Source organism: Eubalaena glacialis, chromosome 18 (genome assembly GCF_028564815.1).
Source record: "Eubalaena glacialis isolate mEubGla1 chromosome 18, mEubGla1.1.hap2.+ XY, whole genome shotgun sequence".
NCBI lineage: Eukaryota > Metazoa > Chordata > Mammalia > Artiodactyla > Balaenidae > Eubalaena > Eubalaena glacialis.
The window spans coordinates 32,180,022-32,199,945 of NC_083733.1; the positions used below are offsets into that span (position 1 = coordinate 32,180,022).

Consider the following 19,924-nt stretch of genomic DNA (forward strand, 5'->3'; position numbering starts at 1 on the left):
CCGGGCACGGGACTGGCCGAAGCGGCCGAGGGAAGGAGGGGAGCGAGGAGCGCTCCGAGGCAGCGGGGACAAAGAGGACCGGAGAGGGAAGGGGGGCGCGGTGGGAAGAAGAGGGGCCCCGGAGAGGGGGAGGCCGCGGCGCGGGCGACGGGGCGATCGAGGGCTGCGCGAGGCGCGGGGTGAGCCGCGAGGGGCCGCGCGGGGCAGGGGCCGGCGGGGCGGGGTTCGCACGCCCGGAGGCGGTCCGGGCCGAGAGCGCACCGGCGGGGCGGGCGGCGCGCCAGCTGCCCGCGGTGGGAGGGGCGGAGCGGCGGCGGCGCGGGGAGGGGACCGGCGGCGGAGGGAGGCAGGAGGGGGAGAAGGAGGGGAGGGGCCGGGCCCCTTGTCTCCGCGGCTCCTCTCCTCAGTCCGCCCGGGGAGGAGGAGGAGGAGCGGGGCCAGCCGCCGCCGCCGCCGCCGTCGTCCCAGCCTCGCCCCGCGCACCTGAACTCGCCGCGCCGCCCCGGGCCCCCGCGCCGCGCCCCGCGCCCCGGGCGCCCGGCCGGTGCGCAGCGCTGCCTTGGTGCCCCGGCGGGGCGCGTCCCCCGGGCCGCCTCCCGCTCTCCCGCGGCTCGCGTGGCCGCGCCTTTGTGTGCGGCGGCCGCGGCTCCCGGGCTCCTCTGGCTCCTGGTCGCGGCGCCCCTCCGGCCCAAGTCCCGCGCGCCGCCCCCCGGACAACCCCGGCCGGGCGCCCCCGACGGTGGATCTAGTGGCTTCGAGGAGGCGGGCACCGGTCCCGGCGAGCCCCAGTCCCGGCCCCCGGCCCCGGGCCCGGCTCCGGCATGGATGTGAGATTCTACCCCGCGGCGGCCGGGGACCCCGCCGGCCTGGACTTCGCGCAGTGCCTGGGGTACTACGGCTACAGCAAGGTGACCGGGCCGGGCCGGGGCCGGGGGGCTGCGGGTCGGGGGCCACCTCCCCATCCCGGGCGCGCCCCGCGCTCCAGATCTCCGCCTGCTGCACTTTTCTCTCCCTTCTCCGCTCCTTTTCCTTTGCGCCTTCGTTTCTATCCAACTCTCCCGCTCTACTCTTTCTGCCCCCTTCCCACCCCCCTTTTTGTCCCTCAGCCGGCGCTCCCCTCTCCCCTCCGCCTCTCCTCCCACTGTCTCTCCCCCCCACCCCCTCCCCGGCCGACTCTCTTTGGCTGCCCCAAAGAAGGGAAGAGCAACCCAACTACTGCAAGGGGGGACTCGCGTGTGATTCTTTGTTGTTGTTATTAGTAAACACGATCGCAGTCCCCCTGAGTTTGGGGGGGAAGGGGGCAACGCAGGAGTCCCCCATCTCGTGGTCTGATGACTTCGCCGCCCCCCTCCCAGCCCATCTCACCTCCCCCACGCCCCCGAGAGCTGAACCCAAGGCCGCTTAGCGAAGGAAAGGAACTAACTTTTCAACGTGCCCTGGATGGGGGAAGACGGGAGCCGCGAAGTGGTGGGACCCCCGCAGGTGGCCTTTGCTGCCCTCTCGCTAGGGCGCTCTGGACCATGCAATGGAGGTGCCCGCCCCTCCCTGGTTAGCACAAGTGGCTGCTTATCTTTCATTTTTGGGGGAGGGGTAAGTTTGGCATTTCGGGGAGATCAGGGTTGGAGACCTCCACACCACGCCCTGGGTCACCCCACCTCCTTCACCTCCCCCTGTTCCAACTTCGAGGACCCAGCGTTTCAGGTGGCCAAAGGTGGATCTCAGAAGGGCAGCTGGCCGCAGCTCGGAGCGGCGAGTCGGTGCGAGAACCGCGGCCCTTGGGCCAGCGCAGCGCGGACTCCCGTTCTCTATCCTTTCCTGAAGCCCCCAAGGCCAAGCTTTAGAGGAAACATCACCCCGAGGGCGATATTCAGAGAAAGAGCTGTGCTCTGGATGGCCTGTGCCTTTTGAATGTGGTTTTTCTTTCTCCTTCCCCCCTGCTCCTCCCTCCTCCCCTCCTTTTTCTTTCAAATCGCAGTTTGTTTATGATTGCTTGGATAACAGAGGAGGAAATAAGGAGCCTGCAGAAAGAAAGGTGCTATACAAAACTAATGAATACATAGCAGGAAGAGGAGGATTTGTATCTAAGCGTGAGGAACAGTTTGCTGTGCCCCGTGGCTGATGGAGGCTCGTGTTCCTTTCTGTTTGTTTATACTCCGTTCCCAACTCCAGTGCTGAAGTTTGTGAAACACCATTAGGGTCTCTCTTTCTCACCCCTCTCCCCTGTGTCATCATCACCCGGCTCTGCGCCTGGCACGGAGTGGCCTCCCAACCAGTATAGAAGGAAGGGACACCATTCAGTGTGTTTTAACCCTTTGGTGATGGTGGGCGTTCATGGTCTCAAAATTCCTAGAGTGATACATTAAGCATTGAAAGAGAAGCAAGAAAAGGCCTATCCCTGTAGCCAGAGTTAAGGTTTAGTTTCGGCCCTCTGATTTTGGATTTACTCAAGTTATTAAATGCTTTAAAAAGTCTCCCATGTATGCTCAGTTAGGGACTTAGGCAGCCTAATTAAGTATGTAGTGTTTCTGAGAATCCACCTAATTGTTCCAGTGGGGTAATATTTATCTCCTTACAACTTAGCCTTGTGTATTCAAGCCTTGTATAGCTGAGCATGCTCTTATTTTTGGAAGCCATTACCTTGCCTAATGTAACTACTTCTTTCTCTGATTTAAGATCAGCAACACTCGAATGACACCAAAATAGAAACCTTTTGTACTAATCCAGTCACTGCAATGCGTGGCAAATCTCTCTGTTCACTAGGATCCCAAGGGTACTTCAAGGGACCAGAGGAAATTGTGGGTGTTTTGTGTGTGTCTCTTTTTACTTTTTGAGAAAGGCTATTTCGAGTCAATTTAAACTCAGAACATTGACTTCTGAGAGCGTCTAGATGGCTTAAAAACAGACAATATTTATTGAGATGCTTGTTCAATTTCAGGAGTGAGGATGCAAGTTGGATTGCTGTCATATTTTCCTAATGCAGCGATTCGCCTGAAATAACTCGGTTTCTTAGTTATTCAGCAATCTGTCGTCTTAAGTGCTCTGTGTACCCAACTTATGAAAGTTAGTGCTTAATATTGGTAGAAATCAGATTGTACTTATTTTAAGGGATGTTCGCATTTCATTCCTTGCAGATAAAAATACAATAATCTTTCAATTGAGCCACGATACTGTATTTTCCTACTCTTAATTTCAGAAGTGAAAAACCCAACCTTACTCCCCGTAATTTTTCCTTATGGGGAGAATGCAGTAGAAGAAGAAGTATTAACTTCATGGGTATAAAACAGCAAGTGCTAGTTAAAGGTTTATAGCATTTCATTTCATAGCTAACTTGTGTGTCTGAAGTGACGTTATTCAATATAGATTTATATTGAAAATGTAAAAACCAGCGTACAAAGACATGCATGTATCTTATTTGAAAACACCTGTAATCATTAATCTTTTAAGACTTAACTTTTGATCATGTGCGTTATCTTTCCGGATGGGAAGTGATGGCTTTCAAAGAAAGTCTGTTTCTGCCCTTTCTTGTTTTAACGACCATCTGGGAAACTTTAGAAGAAATACAGAACCCTCCGCTCCAGGCTTAACAAGGGAAAAGTTAGCGCTTATCGTTAAATTTATTTACAAACCGTGAATAATAGGGTTTCATTCATTTCTCTCTTTAACAAATGACCCGAGTCCTTTGTATAACTTATATGCATGTGTATTATCTTCACATTCTGTGAGTATATGGATCCTTTTTAAATGTCAGCGCTCATGAAAGTGTGTACTCTTGTCTATGGAGAATGGATGAAAGAGTTTTGAGGGTTCAAAAGTCATTGCAAGTAGGAGAATAACTTCAAATAAAATATAGCCAGGATCATTAAAATCAGTTAATAATTCATGAACCAGCCACTGATGTATAAACTTAAAGTCATCTCTATTTCCTCAGGGCTAATTTCCATTTTAATTTCAAGTGGAAAATCTACTGTTTGAACATTTCTTTTTCTGATGCAGCTAACAAATTAAACTAACACCTATATCTTTTTTTTAAAAAAAGCCTTATGTTATTCAAGTGAATTAGTGACCCATTGTCTATATATCTGGAACTTTTCTTTCCCTGGGTTCAATTTGTCTTCACCGGTAAGAAGATAATATGCAACATATCAATCGGCATGTAGTGGTCAGAAGTCTGCCCTCCTCACCACCCCCCCCAAATACACTGTTACATTTAATGTGGGTGTAAGCAAGGTAAAATCACGCATTGGGTTAATAATGAGTTTGGACTAAACTCTAGTTACTAGCTTTTCTGCATACTCTTAGGGCTTCCCCACCCCCTTTCAAAATATGGCTATTGACTTCTTACCCTATGTAGAATAGTCCTATGCTGTTGTAACTCCATCTGTCCCAAACATTGCTTTCTAATTATTATATGTGTTATTGATCACTCTGCTTAATTAAGATGTTCTGATGTGAGCACTTTCCCTCCACCTCATGGGCCTCTACCTTGGCTAGCTTGAAGAATAAGAGGACCTGAAGGGTGGTTTGTCATTGGTCTATCTTATTGGAGACCATGGTTCAAGTTGAGAACATATTGAGAGGGGAGGGGGATTTGATTGAAACTCTCCTTTAGTTGATACCTTGCACTAGCGTGAGAACTCATGATTTTATTTCTAGGGTCCGGAATATGGGGGTGTTGAATTTTGAGAGTAGATTGAGAGATTTCCATGGCAGGTGTTTAACCAAGATGTGGAAACCACATTGTGAAAGAAATAAAAGGTTTTTCTAGGGACCTTCGAGCAAGGGTCATAAACTCTGTCTGTAGGGACAGCCAGTTAACCTTCATGAAGCTAGAGGTTGTGGTCACGTGGAGAACGTGCCCCATTTAAAGGGGGAGCCTTGCTCACCATTAGCGGATTGTTGCCATGCCAACATTTGACCCAGTATCTCTACATTCTGCAATTCTTTTTTTTCAAGAAAATGATAATCTGGGTTTTTATGGGAAATATCCTGAATTTTAAGTATTGGCTGCAAATTAACAAATACTTGAAATCATTATGTGGGACCCTCAAAGCATGCCTGTGTACTGCTCCTTTGCAACTTTTGTCTGAACAAGCTCATAGGCAGATGAGGATTCAAAAATCATTTTTAAACAAATCATTTCTAGTTTACGTTCAACTGTGTGGGCAGTTCTACTACAGTGTTCGACTATGTGGATAATTCAGTTGAGTGAATGGAGGAGGTATAATTTAACCACTTTCAGTGTAGTTCTAATCTAATAATTTGGATTCTATCATTCATTAGTTTCATGGTCTCAAGCCAATGGAATAGTCATTCTAGGTCAGGAGTTGGCGAACTGCAGCCCACAGGTCATGGTCTGCAAGTTAAGGTTGGTTTTTAAACTGTTGAAAGAATTTGAAAGAAGAATAATATTTCGTGACTGTGAAAACTACATGAAATTGACTTTTGTGTCCATAAATAAACTTTTATTGGAACACAGCCCCACTCATTTGTTTACATCTTGTCTGGGGCTGCTTTCATGCCACAGTGGCGGAGTTGAGTCATTGTGACAGAGACTGCATGGCTTGCAAAGCCTAAAACATTTATTATTTATAGAAAAAGGTTGCCAACTCCTGTTCTAGATAATCGGTCCACTGATGGTACCGTGATCTTCCTTTGTTCCAGGCCAAGGCAGTAGAAAGAAAATCAAGATGGCCTAACTGGAAAGATGACTATCTCAGAGAATGTTTCTGGAAATGCTTCTAGAACAGTGAGGTCTCAGCCCTGGCTTCAGCCGTGGTTGGGTAGGAGGAGGCTTGTAGAAGATACTCAAGCTCAGCCTTACCCCAGACTAGTTCAGTAAGAATCTCTGGGGATGGGATCCAGGCAGCAGTGTGTTTAAAAGCTCACTAGGTGATTCCAACACGCAGCTATGGTTGGAAACTTTGTTCTAGGCTCAGGATCCTGAAGTGAGCAACGTCCAGGGGCAGTAAAACTGGGTACGAAGTTTGTGATTGCTATAAAGAAGACAAGACCTAGGACAGAATGGTTGGTTCCTGGTTGGCACTCAGGGCCTTTTGAGGCCCTTGGCAATTCCTAAGCCCTACTGATCTGGGCTCCCCTCCACATCCTGCATTTAATACAATATGGCATGATACCATATCTGAGTTAATGCTGATTAGGTGGCTTATGTTTGTATTTTGTAGGCATTTAATTGAGCATCTATTAGTTTTAATTTTGTAGCGTGTGTGTGTGCGTGCACGCACGCTTGCTTCTGTGCTGTGTGGCCAATTACTTTTTTCTACATTTTAAACATTTCTGGAGGCTCCTGAGGAGCTTATAGCTCTAGGTGTCCCGTCTATGGTGACTAATGGGTAAAGCAGTCCTGCTGACACAAACTTGAGGTCCAGAAACTCCCCATTTTGCCACGTCAGCCAGTGGAATATTGATGAGAACCCTGTGCTCAGTGAAGCCTAATATACAGTTAGCCAAAGAATGTTAATTTTAGTCGTTTCAGGTGAAGTCAATGGTTGTACGTGGCCACAGCATTCAAAGTATGTGTGGTTATTTCAAGAACTATCTACTCCAGGTCACAAACTGTCAGGGGCACACTGAATCCACTTGAGGACTTGTTTTGTTTACTTTGCACCAGTATTTAAAAAAATAAATTAGTTGTCTGTTTCTAAAAATCTTTGCATATAAATCTGGATTTCCAGTTTTTCTTTCATTATAAATACTGGACCTGTACCCTTGCGTGGCATCATCTGCCAGTTGCCCTGATTCAGATGGCTATGTACTCCACAGTTCACCGTGGTCCTCTCCACTCCCTGCTCCTCATACTTAGCCTTCTGTATACCTCTCAGGTCCCAGGAGGCTTCGAGTTTGAAAAGTTTGATTAGAAAGAGATGAAATTAAGTGAGCATCAAATCATGCTCAGACCTAGTGAAATGAGGTCACTGTCATCGGAGAAATACAGACCCAGTGTTCCTTGTGGTATGTAGGATAGTAGATGAAATGGAAAAGAGTAATTTGTGATCATATTATAGAGCCGTGCTCCTCAAACTTTAGCATACATGAGTAATACCCAGAGTGCTTTTTGTAACACAGACCATTGGACTTTACCTCTAGAGTTTCTGAATCATAGGTCTAGGGTGGGACTCTCAGGTGATGATGTCACGCTGTGAGTAGCATGGCACAGAGGGCCTTCAGTGGTAAGGGAAGTAGTTTGTTCTTTGTAAGTTTATCAGCTAGAATGCTTTGGGCTGCAGGTAACAGAATGAACAACAAACAGTGCATAAATCCTAAGGACATTTGTTTACTAGTAAGTCTTTAGGTAGGCCATTTCAGGCTGTTTTGGATGGTTCAGTCATGTCTTCAAGGACCCCCTTTACTTTTCTCTTTATTTTGCCATCCTTGGAATTTCAACATTCTCCTCATGGTCACAGGTTGGCTGCTGTAGCTCTAGGCGTCACATCCTCACACGATAGCTTGTGAAATGAGAAGCAGCGTAGTGGTGTGGGTGGGAGTGGTAGTAAAGGAGCACTTTCTCTTTCTACACATCTCTTATTAAGAAAGAATAGCTTTCTCGGAAACAGTTCCACTAGACTCTTTCGTCTTACTGTTCAGAAATGGATCACATGCCCACCCTAGGCCAGTCATTGGCAAAGAAGAAGGGGATTGCTGTGATCAGCGTAGACCAATCCCATGTCATCCCCTGGGGCTGGACACTTGTCACATGAGCATAATTGATGTTACGCTCTGTTAGCAAGGAAGGAGGCTGTTGGAAGGACACCCGTGTCTGCTGCTGTGCACGTTTGAAGAATTTTGAGTGGGCTAGCGTGTGGTTGGGGTTGAATTTTGTGAAGATGAATCTGACTTTTTGACTAGATTAGCCTGGGGCCCGACAGGAGGTGGCGGACGGGGGGGACCAGGGAGGACGCCACTAGCCAGTCGAGATAAAGGTGCGAGAAGGATTTGAACTAAGGAGATGTGAATATGGATGTGAAGGAGAGGAGGGCACCGAACAGAGCATCTCTGTAGCTTAGGAAGGAGAAAGAGGAGGCGGAGACGACTCAGGGTGTTTGAACTGGGGACCTGAATGAATGTTAGGACTTCGAACAGAAGCAGAGAGGCCAGAGGAGAAGCTGGGGTTGAAGGAAAGATAACGCTGATATGGGATATTTGGGTGGAACATTCCCACAGAGATGTCAAGTAGGTGCCCTGGAACCTACCCGTGCCTTGGAACTCAGAGAGAGAGCTCAGGGTTGGAGAACCAAAGTCAGGGGCTTCCTGTAAGTGATAAAGCACTGGAAACAGAAGTGACTTCTCTAAGAGTGAGGAGACGGGGTGGCAAGGGTGCATCCTTGGTCTTGAGGGTTAGCTGGTGTGGTGTTTGGTAATCCAACTTCCCAGTTAGGGAGGCAGTATTTTAGGACGTAAGACGTGAAACTCAGAAAATTTAGAAATCTTACTGTACCATGACAAGGATGGTATAAAAAAGGATTGTGTGTGTGTGTGTGTGTGTGTGTGTGTGTGTGATGATCTATCTTTTCTATCTTAACAGTTATTTGGAAAGAAACAGTCTTAAATGGCTATCATCAAGTGGGAATAATGCAAAATTTGCAATACCATGCTTTACAACCACGTCAGCCATTTATGAATTAAAACATTTCATGTGTTTTTCTTTGTGTAAGAGATGCAACTTCAGACTGGATTTTGTGACATGTTCGTGATGTCATAAGTATCTTGGGGAATCTGTTTTGAGTGTGGTTAATAAGGAAGGACAGGATTTCTGCTAAGTATGCTTATAAATTCAGTGTATTTTAAAGGTGGATTCAGCACTCTTTAAAAAAAACCCTATTAAAATAAAAGGAGTAGAGGCTTTTATTCAAGGTCTGCATGAGCTTCTGACAGGTTTTATCTTCTCTCTTTGTAGTAGGTCATTTTATTTTCTTTGTTTCCTAGGTTTGTATCCTAATCCCTTCCTTTGGGAGGCCATGTTCTTTTAGATATGTTCCACTCTGGTGTAAAACACATCAGCCATTGGAAAATGGCCCTTCTTGTATGACTAACATTCTATCTTTAATCTTAATTTAATTTTACTTTGTTTATAGATCTGTTTTGCTACTCCTTTATGCCTGTTTCCAGGGAGAAACTCAACTCATTATTTGGCTTACTCAAAAAATTCTAACAACAGTGTTTAATGGAGAAGTGGTTAAACTGTTGTATAAGTAAAAATTCTTTGGACTCCAAGGGAGGAAAAGTCCTCAAACTGAGTTAAATAGAAAAGGGGTTGTAAGTTTTGCTTCAGGCATAGCTGGATCCAGGTGTTACAAAGGGATGCCGTCAAGACTCCTTTATATTAGTTCTGTTTTCATCTGTTCGGCTTCTTTCTCAGTCAGGTTATACTTGGGTGGTGGGAAGATGTTCAGTAGCAGCTCCAGGTCATACCTGCACGGCTCAACTTCCCCAAGAAGGGGAGATTCTCTTCCCTGCTTGTTTCTGTACCTCCTCTGCACTGAGTCTCATTGGACAGACTTGGGTCACGTGCCCAGGCCCAACATCACATACCCATCTCAGGATCAGGGGCGCATACTGGCAGCCCCACGGAAACCACATAGGCCAAGAGTTGGGAGCAATGGATCCTCAGAGGGAGAGCAAAACGCTGATGTCACAGCAAAGGGAAGTGGGCATGAGGTAGTAAAAAAAAAAAAAAAGTCCATTTAAACTGCTAAATGCTTGACGATTTTGACGATTTTTGAGGATTTGAGTTGTCTATATTTCTTATTCTTTGTGGAAACCAGAAATAGCCTGTGCTTATTTAATGCAAATGTCATCATTGTTATTTACCAAGCATTTATTAGGAATGCACTTCCTGTGAGGGGCTGAGATTAGATGTGGTCTGCCTTCAGGAGACCTCTAGTTTGGTAGGAGAGCAGGTATGCGTATGTGAGTGTTCATGAAGTTCGTGTGCGTGTGTGTGTGTGTGAATATATGTACATAGGGAGATGTTCTAGGCAGAAGCCAATGGTTGGTTTGGTGAAAGTGTTCCAGAAATGGTCAAGGAAGGGGAAACTTCAATGCAGGCAAAGAAGGGCCTGTTAGTTAGGGTTCACCTGCAAGTAACAGGAAAAAAACTTGAGGGAATTCCCTGGTGGTCCAGTGGTTAGGGCTCTGCACTCTCACTGCCAAGGGCCTGGGTTCCATCCCTGGTTGGGGAACTGAAATCCCACAAGCTGTGCAGTGCGGCCAAATAAAAACAAAACAAACCAAAAAAACCCCAAACAAACAGAAACACCCCCCCAACCACTTGAGAAGCAGTGGCTTAAATGAGATAGATTTTCTCTTGTCCCTAATGAAGACCAGAGGTAAGTAGTACTGGGCTGTTATGCGGGCTTCATAGACATCTGGGATCCAAGCTGTCTGTAACTTTCATGTGACCCTTGTCCTTATGGTCCAGGGTAAAGTGCCAGTCATCATCGTGGTCCAACCGGCAGGAAGGAAATGTGGTCAAGGGAGGTCTCCAGAGGCTGCCACAGGACACTTGCTTATTTCTCACTGGCCAGAACTGAGACACATGGCCACACCTGTGACTGCCAGGTTGTGGCTGGCCACGTGCCCAGGGAACACTCAGTTACTGCATGCAGGGGTGAGTGCCTATGAGTGAGTGATGGGTGAGGTCCAAGGAACCCTTTTGGGTATCTCAAAGTTGGAGATTTTGTGTACAAACTGTAATATTGTATTTTGCTAAACTTCATTCAATATTTTAGGTTTTATTTGCTCCTTGGAGGGTCCTCTTTTGGTGAAAGAGATACACTGTGCTATCTTTTCAATCCTTTCTTCAGCTTTGGGGTTTTATTTTGGGCATGCTTAAAATACCCAACGATTGATCTGCGTCTTTGTAGGAACTGCAAATCCGATGTCCTAATATTAATTGATTACCTATATTTTAAGCCCAAATTTCTCTTTTCAAAATACCTCTTGAATTTTTACACCGCCATTTCTCAAGTCCTAACTCTGGGTAATAGAGTTTTGCACACGAGTCAATCTTCAGTTGCGTTTTTTAAAACTAGATTGTTTTTCAACTGATGCGTTTCCTTTTTGATCAAAGCCAGCTTACCTGTGACTCATCATATCCACACATTCACCAAATCTTCTTCCCCAGAAACCTGCAGTTCTTTACGCCCTTTCTCCTCACTTAACCCTCTGGCCCCTTTCTTTTACCCTTGATCATGCAACCTCGACTGCAAAGACACGGCAGCTTCCTCAGCCCCCTCTCCTTTTGCTGTGTAGGCTGTGTCAGCCTTTGGTCAGCCTCATTTCTCAACTTTAGGGTAACTGAACACGGTGTCCGTTTTCCTTACTAAAAACGAAAGCTCTCTGAGTGTACTTGGGTCCTTCTGTTTATCTGTTTATTCTCTTGGACATTCTCCAAACGGAGAGTCCAAGTCCTCTCCACTCTTTTTAAGTCGCAGTCAGACCAGCTCTCCCCTCACTCTTAGGAGGGAACTCTCATCTTTCACTTCATGAGGAACGTTGATATTATCTGCTAGAGATTGCTCATGTGTCATCCTCACTCGTGTAGGAACCGCTTCTCTCTTTTATCCAGACCCAGAGGAGAGCAGTTTCTACTCTTTGGGAGGAATTCCCCCAACAGCGTCGTTCCCTTTCTGATTGTTGAATATTGGTTCTGCGGACAGCTCCCATCTTTCCCTTCTTAGTCCTTTTTCTACTTTCAAATGTGCCCAGATGTCCTCTGACCTCCACTACAGATTTTCCAATCTTCAGTTTGTTGAGGGCCACCTCACTTGTCACAGCTTTGGCTGTCTCCTCATTCTATCCACATTATAGTACATGTCATGGTTTTGTTTAAGTCACTTTTTTCCCTTACATAAATTAATGTGAAATGAAGACCATCACAAATGGAAAACCCTATCACTTCCCAGACATAGAAGAAAATCCTAAAGATAAATACCAGGGGAGTAAACAGTATTCTGGAGAGCTCACTGGAGACCTTGCTGGCCTCAGGCTCTGCTCTCTGTTTGTTGAAAAGGGGGATTTGCAAGTGTTAGGGAGGTGTGGAAGATGTGTTAGCACCAGACTGAGACTCTGGCTTTGATTTTATCTGGGGGCTTGAAAGGAGTTCAAAACAGAATGACTTTCTCAAGATGTAATTAAACATTCTTTCTTCGTTGTCTCTGGACCTCGCAGAGCAGTGCTTCTCAAACTGGGATATGCATGCAGGTCAGCTGAGGGTCAGGATAAAATGCAGATGAGCGGGTCTGGGTGGGCCAGAGGGTTGGCATCGCTAACCCATTCCCAGGTGATGCTGTTGCTGCTGGTCTGTCTATGCTGGTAGCTGTGAGTCCTAGAGAAAGGGCCATCCACATCGACTCTTTTATCTGACTCTGTGGACCCCCTTTTCAACATCTCTCCGAACAATGGCGCAAACAAGAAATCTCTCCCTGGGGTTCCATGTCTTTCCCACTCAGTCCCACCTCAACACCCTGCAGTCTGCTTCTGTTCCTCCTTGCATTACTGACACTATCTTTTTCCTCTTCTCCTGTGAGCTCTGCCTTGCCCGATCAAACTTCATTCATTCATGCAAGAATGTGGAGTGCCTACTTAGGCTAGATCCTGCTCTAAGCCCTGGGGCTATGCTTTTCTGATGACTATCCTTCTGTCTCCTGTGATCTCCCATGTCTCTGGTTCCCAAACATATTTGGGTACTCCTGCTCTGTTGTCTTGTCTGCGGCTTTCCCTCCTCTTCCCAGGCAGTGGGAATGTCCTCCCAAAGCTTGGCTTCTTGCTCTTTTGCCCCTGTATTATTTTCACTTTGTATGTGGATCTTGCTTTCTGCCTTTAGCTATTCCCTCTCTGATGTTGTTTGTATCGGCTATCTATTGCTGTGTAACAAAGTAAACCTTGTGGCTTAAAACAAAAAACATGTTTTGCTTGTGATTCTGCAAGTCAGTAATTTAGTCTGGGCCCAGTGGGGCAGTTATTCTCATCTTGGCTGGATTCTCTAATGTGTTTGTGGGTAGTGGCAGGTTGGCTATGAGGCTTTGTTTCTGGAGGTTGGCTGACTGTCCACTGGGGCCCCTTGCTTCTCCTGCACATACGTGTAGTCTCTCCCCTCCAGCGTACCAAGATGTACACAAGTGCCTGCATGGTAGTAGCATTCTGAGAAGTGCAGAGAGCCCTTGAGCTCAAGCTCAGAAATTCTGTTCCTTCTACCACGTTCTACTGCCCAAAGCCAGATTCAGGGGGAGAAGAGGTAGATTCCATTTCTTGAAAGGAGCTGCTGCAAAATCACATGACAAAGGGGCGTGGATACAGGGAGGTGGAAGAACTGGGGCCTTTTTTGCAGTCTACCCCAAGGCCTCAAATCTTCACCTCTGTCTTGATCTACATTTCTCATCCCCTATATGGCAGCTCTCTATAGGATATTGCCACTTCCCTGCCTGCCATCAGTTTAAATCAAACATAAGCCATATGGCAACCTGCATCCCTCTGCCCCAGAGCTCCCCTTCAAGTTTTCACCACTTCTCTCCATGCCCTCATCATTTTCAGATACAAAAAATTAATTGTGATTACTTGGCCCCTTTCATTCCCTTAAGGCAATAACTCTTCGTGCCGTCTTCATTTTTCTTCTCATGACCTCTTTTGTGTCTGTCTGCTTTCTTTCCACTGCCAGTGTCCTAGCCAAGGCCTCTGCCATAGCCACAAGCTCCTCACTGACTTTCTGTATTTTCTAAATTTCTCCCACCTGCAGTCAAATCTGCACTCCACTTCGGTTTGATCCTCAAAAGGATATTAGTCTAAGCATCATTCTCCTTCTAAAAGCACTTCCAATGGCTCGTCTTTGTTTATACCCATGCTTTCTCAGACTTGCCACCTCCTTTTGGCCGTATCTACATACCACCAGTATTATTTATTAAAAATTTTTTTACATTGACTCACTTTTTAACTTATATCACTATTGCATAAGGGAACCTTGTATTGCTGGCAACGTGTAAAAATTACCCATACAATAAATGCAAAACTATTAAAATTAAAACATTTATATATCAATTAAATTAATCCAGTATGCATAATAGATATGGGAGTATTGGCCTACAAGATAAATTGCTTTGTCCTCAACTTGACATTGAAGGCCCTCCATATCTAGTATCAAAGTTAACCACATTAAGCAAAAACAAAATTCCTTAGAAAAAGATTGTTGAATTTTATTAAACATTAGAGTTCTGCTCAAGGTCATTTCAGTGGTTATAGATCAGCACCACAAAGTAGGATTGCCTGTCTTAATATTTTCGTGCATTGCTTAGACATATCAGTTGTTTTGAAAATATTAATTTGAAATAGCTCTTTTTGCTGACCCTCAAAGCCCAGTTGTTCACAGTAAATAACTTTCTTGGTGGCATAATAGCCTTGCTCTGTCTGCATTAATAATGTTTCAAATACTGTTTCCAATTCTGGCTTTGGCTTAACAGGTTTCTTAACTGCCGGTGGGCTAAATTTTATACTACACATTCCCTTTTTTATGGCTTGTCTTAATCCTAGATTCCTAGGAAACACTGTAGTTGTGATATATACCATTTTGATCATCTGAACATCTCTTCATGGTTAGACACTTTGAAAACACTGGCCCTCGAGCAGGTGCAAGATGGCGGGTTGTAGTTGGCATCCATCCCACTTCCCTACGATTCTTGAGACTGTGTGTTTATTAGGGTGAAACTTGTGGAAGTCCAGGGCAGAAACCAAGTGAAGGAAAACCAAGTCAGGTTAAAGGAATTCTGATAGACTAATACGAAAAGTAAGAAGAGTGACAACAGAAGACAAGAAGAGTGACAATAGTTGAGAGTGATCGAGAAGATTCTTATCTAGAAAGAGAGACAAAAAACAGTGTCCAGATGTGGAGAGGAAAAAGAAACGGATATTTTTTTTTAAAAAAGAGGCCAGTTCAACCCTAAGTTAACAGATAACTTTTGGACCATAGACAACACCTCATTGCTTGACTACTAAAATTTCCCAGCGTAGCATAACCGATATATGAGAATTTAACTTTCTGGGAAATTTTTTTCTGATGATGTTTGGCCGTCATACTTGATGGTTGATGCAGAATTCTTGTCCTTTAGTTTCTTATCAGAAATGATGGTCCTTTCTTTGAAAGGATTATTTATTTATTTATTTATTTTTGGCTGTGTTGGGTCTTTGTTGCTGCGCGCGGGCTTTTCTCTAGTTGCATCTAGCAGGGGCTACTCTTCGTTGTGGTGTGCAGGCTTCTCATTCCGGTGGCTTCTCTTGTTGGGGAGCACGGGCTCTGGTCACGCAGGCTTCAGTAGTTATGGTGCACAGGCTCAGTAGTTGTGGCTCCCGAGCTCTAGAGCTCAGGCTCAGTAGTTGTGGCACACGGGCTTAGTTGCTACGCGGCCTGTGGGATCTTCCCGGACCAGGGATCGAACCTGTGTCCCCTGCACTGGCAGGCAGATTCTTAACCACTGTGCCACCAGGGAAGTCCCTTAAATCTGGTGCTCAGTCCCTATTAAAAACTGTTTTAAGAAATAATATATTTATGGAGAATGGCCTGAAAAAGATACAGTGCATCCATTCATCCAGATAACCTAACTTAATGTGAGGCTTCTGCCAGCCTGAGAGCTGAATGCTTAGGACACACTGTTGTACACCCCACTCCACAGTTGCCTTCACTGGGTCTCTCTCAGGTATTAATTGCACACTGCTAGGACTTTGCATTGAGCGGAATTATGAATAATAGTTTCATGAACATCCTTTTTTTGGGGTTCTGTTTAATTATAGTCCATTACATATTCATAGTGTCTTTTTTTTAGGATGACTTACCAGAGGATCTTTTTAGGTTACTGTATCAGGAAGAGCTGGAAAAAAATATCACTTAGTTTTATCTAATGGGTATTATTAATCTTGTTATTCTCATTTCTTTGCATTGGCTGTCAAGAACCTTGGAGTCCAGCATGAAACTTATTTAGTAACTATCCAGAAGAGTAGGATGTGCATTCCTGAGTGCTAGTCATCTTGGCTTTATTATTTTCTTAATTTTTTTTTGCCTTGATTCTTAGAAATATTACCTCTCTCTTTAGAATCAATTGTACTTTTAAAAGTCACCCAATTCTTGGGCTTCCCTGGTGGCGCAGTGGTTGAGAGTCTGCCTGCGAATGCAGGGGACACGGGTTCGAGCCCTGGTCTGGGAGGATCCCACATGCCGTGGAGCAACTAGGCCCGTGAGCCACAATTGCTGAACCTGCGCGTCTGGAGCCTGTGCTCCGCAACGAGAGGCCACGATAGTGAGAGGCCCGCGCACCGCGATGAGGAGTGGCCCCCACTTGCCGCAACTATAGAAAGCCCTCGCACAGAAACGAAGACCCAACACAGCCATAAATAAATAAATAAATGAATGAATGAATGAATGAATGAATGAATGAAGCTTGTTTAACAGTGAAGAAAGGGAGATTAAAAAAAAAATTATATATAAAAAAAAATAATGTAGCTCTTAGAGAATTACATTTAAAAAAAAAAAAAAGTCACCCAATTCTTTTATGGAGAAAAGCAGCTTATGAATAAATACTTAAAATACTTCTAAGTACAATGAGCATGTTTGCATAGTGTCAAGAATACTTTGAGTATCTTTCTACAAGAGAAATTTCCACTTAGGAAATTAAAGTCTACTGGTTGTGTCAATATTGTAAAAATAAAAAACAAACGTATCCCTTCCCCTTTTGGTCTTTTTATAAGGACGAGTATAACTCTCAATTTATAGCGCTTGCCAGAGTTCATCTCCTTTAGGATATTTCCCCCAGAGTTAGGGAATCTACTGAAATGATGAAAACAGGGAAATTGGGATAGTCCCTGAGCCTTCAAATCAGTGTTTGAGCTCTCTTATCATTCAAAAAGTACTAATTCCTAAATGTTCACATCCTACCATCATTAGCATCTATCTTAATTGAGTAGATGTAGTTTTAATTTTACCTGAAGACTGCTAAGATTACCCCAGCATTGGGGGTCCGTTGGACCAGTTTTCAAGTGGAGACTGGTCCACACATGCATCCTAGGGTCCACGAATTGGCTCCCTAGGGGCTGGAAAGCATTTCTCCGCACACCCAGGGCATTTGATCTTTGAGAAAACCCTGCTGTCTTGGCTCGGGGAAGCCTTCCTGATGCCACGTGAGCCCTGCCCAAATTAAGAGAAGCAGTTAACCTCTCATAAAACCAGCCACCCTCTTAGATTGCTTTAAAGTGACTCATGGCAATGCAGATGTACTTTACCATTGTCTTGGGGCCACTGTTTTGTTTAATCAGCTTCCTGAAAAGTGGAAAACTTTATTTTGGTAACTTTGGAAAGCAGCCTGACTCATTCCTCCTTAGGTTGTTTATCTAAGGTTGGCCCAAGAGGTCTAATGGATTTTAATGACTCCAAATATCGAGCAGTTGGCAGGCTGGCAGGGTGTGCGGGCAGAGGCCAGGTTTGAGCCACTTTTCACCACGGATGGGCTCTGTGATCTCCAGCTTGCTCCTGAGCCTTTCAGTGTCCGCATCTCTAAAATGGTGATTCTACTCTGCTGGGTGGTGGATAGACATTGGTGAACGAAACAGAGAAAATCCTGCCCCGTAGCACTAACATTTTAGAGGCTTATAAACCCAGCTGCTATGTGGGATCATTGTGTGCAGTAAATAAGCTTACTTTGTAGAGAATAATGGTTGCATCTATAACGTAGGGTTGTTGTAAATATTGACTGTAACTCTCTATATACTAAGCACTTCATTAATATTACATATTATCATTGTTATTATTCTAGGATATTATTTTTAGCTGAAGATCAGGTAAATTTCTTAAGATACGGATAGATTGTGGAACATAGACAGTGGGAAAAGAATCTTGCCCCAGAATATCCCGACATATGAACAGAACTATTTGGAGGACTTTACACCTTAAACATTTATATGTGGACCCTCTGTTCTTTGCTTAATATATAACTAGGTCAGGGTTTCTCAACCTCAGCACTATTGATGTTTGGGGTCAGATAATTCTTTGTTTTGGGGCTTTTTGTGCATTTTTGGATGTTTAGCAGTAACCCTGGCCTCTACCCACTAGATGCCTGTAGCACCTCCAGTAAAACAACCAAAACCATCTCTAGACATTGCCGAATATCCTTTGGGGGGCAAAATCGCCCCTGGTTGGGAACCACTGAGCTAGAGGAATATTTTGGAAAACTTTCTGGTTTTGTCATTTAGAAAGTGCTAACTGGGATGAATTACTCCTTCGTTACAAAGGGCATTTATCTAAATATAGGGCAGTTATTTCTCTAAGGCCTGATGGAGCTAAAAGGAGGCTCCCTCACTGCGTGTGCCTCGGAATAGCTAAGAAGGCCAGTGTCCATTTTGGGGGAGTCACCAGGGAAGGAAGTCCCTGGACCAGGTAAAAGAATCAACACTTGTCTTGACATCTGGCAACTGTTTTCTTTCTTTTTCCTTCTCTCTCTTTCGTTTGGGGATCTCTCTGGGTTAACAGAAATAACTTTTGAATTTGCAAAGCTGTGTGATATAGCAGATTGAGAAGAGAAGGTCTGTGTTCACTAGAGGGAATAATTGGAATAATTGTTCATGAACTTGGGACTTGGCTCAATTAGGGTTCACCTGTGTCTCTAGATACTTGAAGTAAGTCAGTCACAAAGCTATTTGGAGTGAATTGTTAAAACACCACCGATGACTGGTTCTGTGCAGTGATTGCACGAAATAACAGATAGGATCTGGATGTCAGGGTTATTTCTGTTTCTCATCCCATTTCTTCTAACTTGGGGGGCACATTCAAGTTGATTATTTCATATATTTGGTCATTCCCAGTCTATCTACTAGTTAGATGTTATTATTATTTTTTAGTCTTGAGCCACATGAACCCCAAGCTCAGAAGTCTTTTCTTCATTCATCCCTCAAATATTTTGCAGTGGCTACTCTGTATGGTATGGCGCGCATAGAAGCTTAAGAAATAAGTGTCGGCCTTCTAAACTGTGAGCTCCTGAGAGGAGTGACCACGTCTGTCTTATTGGATGCTCTGTCCTCAGAACCCAGCACTGTGTCTGGTGTACAGAAAAATCTCCAGTCACAACTAGTTGGAAGGTTTTATGCTAATTGTCGGTATCCCTTTGCTTAAAGATTTTATAGGCTGATTACTTTACACATTCCTTGAACAACTGACAGGATGTCTTAAGGAACCCGTAGCAATGTGTTTAAAAGAACAAATTCCAAAAATGTATTGTGGTGGTCCAGCGTTTCGTAAGCAATAAATCACAAAGCCTACCTGGCTGATCCTTCCCAGAGCAGTTGTCACCATGACCCTCCCCTCTCTACCACGCTTGGAATTCCCAAAGGAAAGGGGGAGCGCTGCAGACAACAATGTCCCCTCTCTTGCCCTGATCAGGAGGGTTTTATTGTCAGGAAATCCCCCTTTTCAGGGACTTCATTGTCCGCATCCTCGAACCAGCCCTCCCTCAACCGCAGTTCCACCCCCATCCCCTACCAGCCAACGAGTTCAAGGCTTTATGGAAATGAAAAGTTGCTCTTCTTCACAAAAAAAAAGATCGGGGGAGATAAAGTGATTAACACTTATTTTGTTCGGGAATCCATCCGAGCTACCATCCTTGAACACTCGTTTGGCTTGTTGGAAGGGTAATCTCTTTCAGAAACATTGGACAGAATTGACCAATTCATTATGTATGTAAGTCTGCTTAAGAATGTTTAATTCAGTGAGTCCTCATCGCTTGGCTTTGTAATCTCCTGCCTTGGCTATTCTGTTCTCTTTGAGTTTTTGCAACTCATTTCTCCCCTGATTATTGAATCTTTCCCTGGACATTCCAGGCTTGGTGGAATCTCAATGAATAGATTTATGGGGGAAGAAAAACTCCACACTCTTTTAGTTAGC

General features: G+C 44.9%; 1 protein-coding gene across 2 annotated transcripts in view; it reads left to right on the forward strand.

The window, feature by feature from the left end:
• Positions 1-582: 582 nt before the first annotated feature.
• Positions 583-19,924, forward strand: part of TOX3 (TOX high mobility group box family member 3) — a 106,476-nt gene continuing 87,134 nt past the window's right edge. For both annotated transcript variants that reach the window (XM_061172902.1, XM_061172903.1), the window contains exon 1: positions 583-908. In XM_061172902.1, the coding sequence (XP_061028885.1) occupies positions 822-908 (87 nt within the window). In that variant the 5' untranslated portion in view covers positions 583-821. The remainder of the gene's footprint in view (positions 909-19,924) is intronic.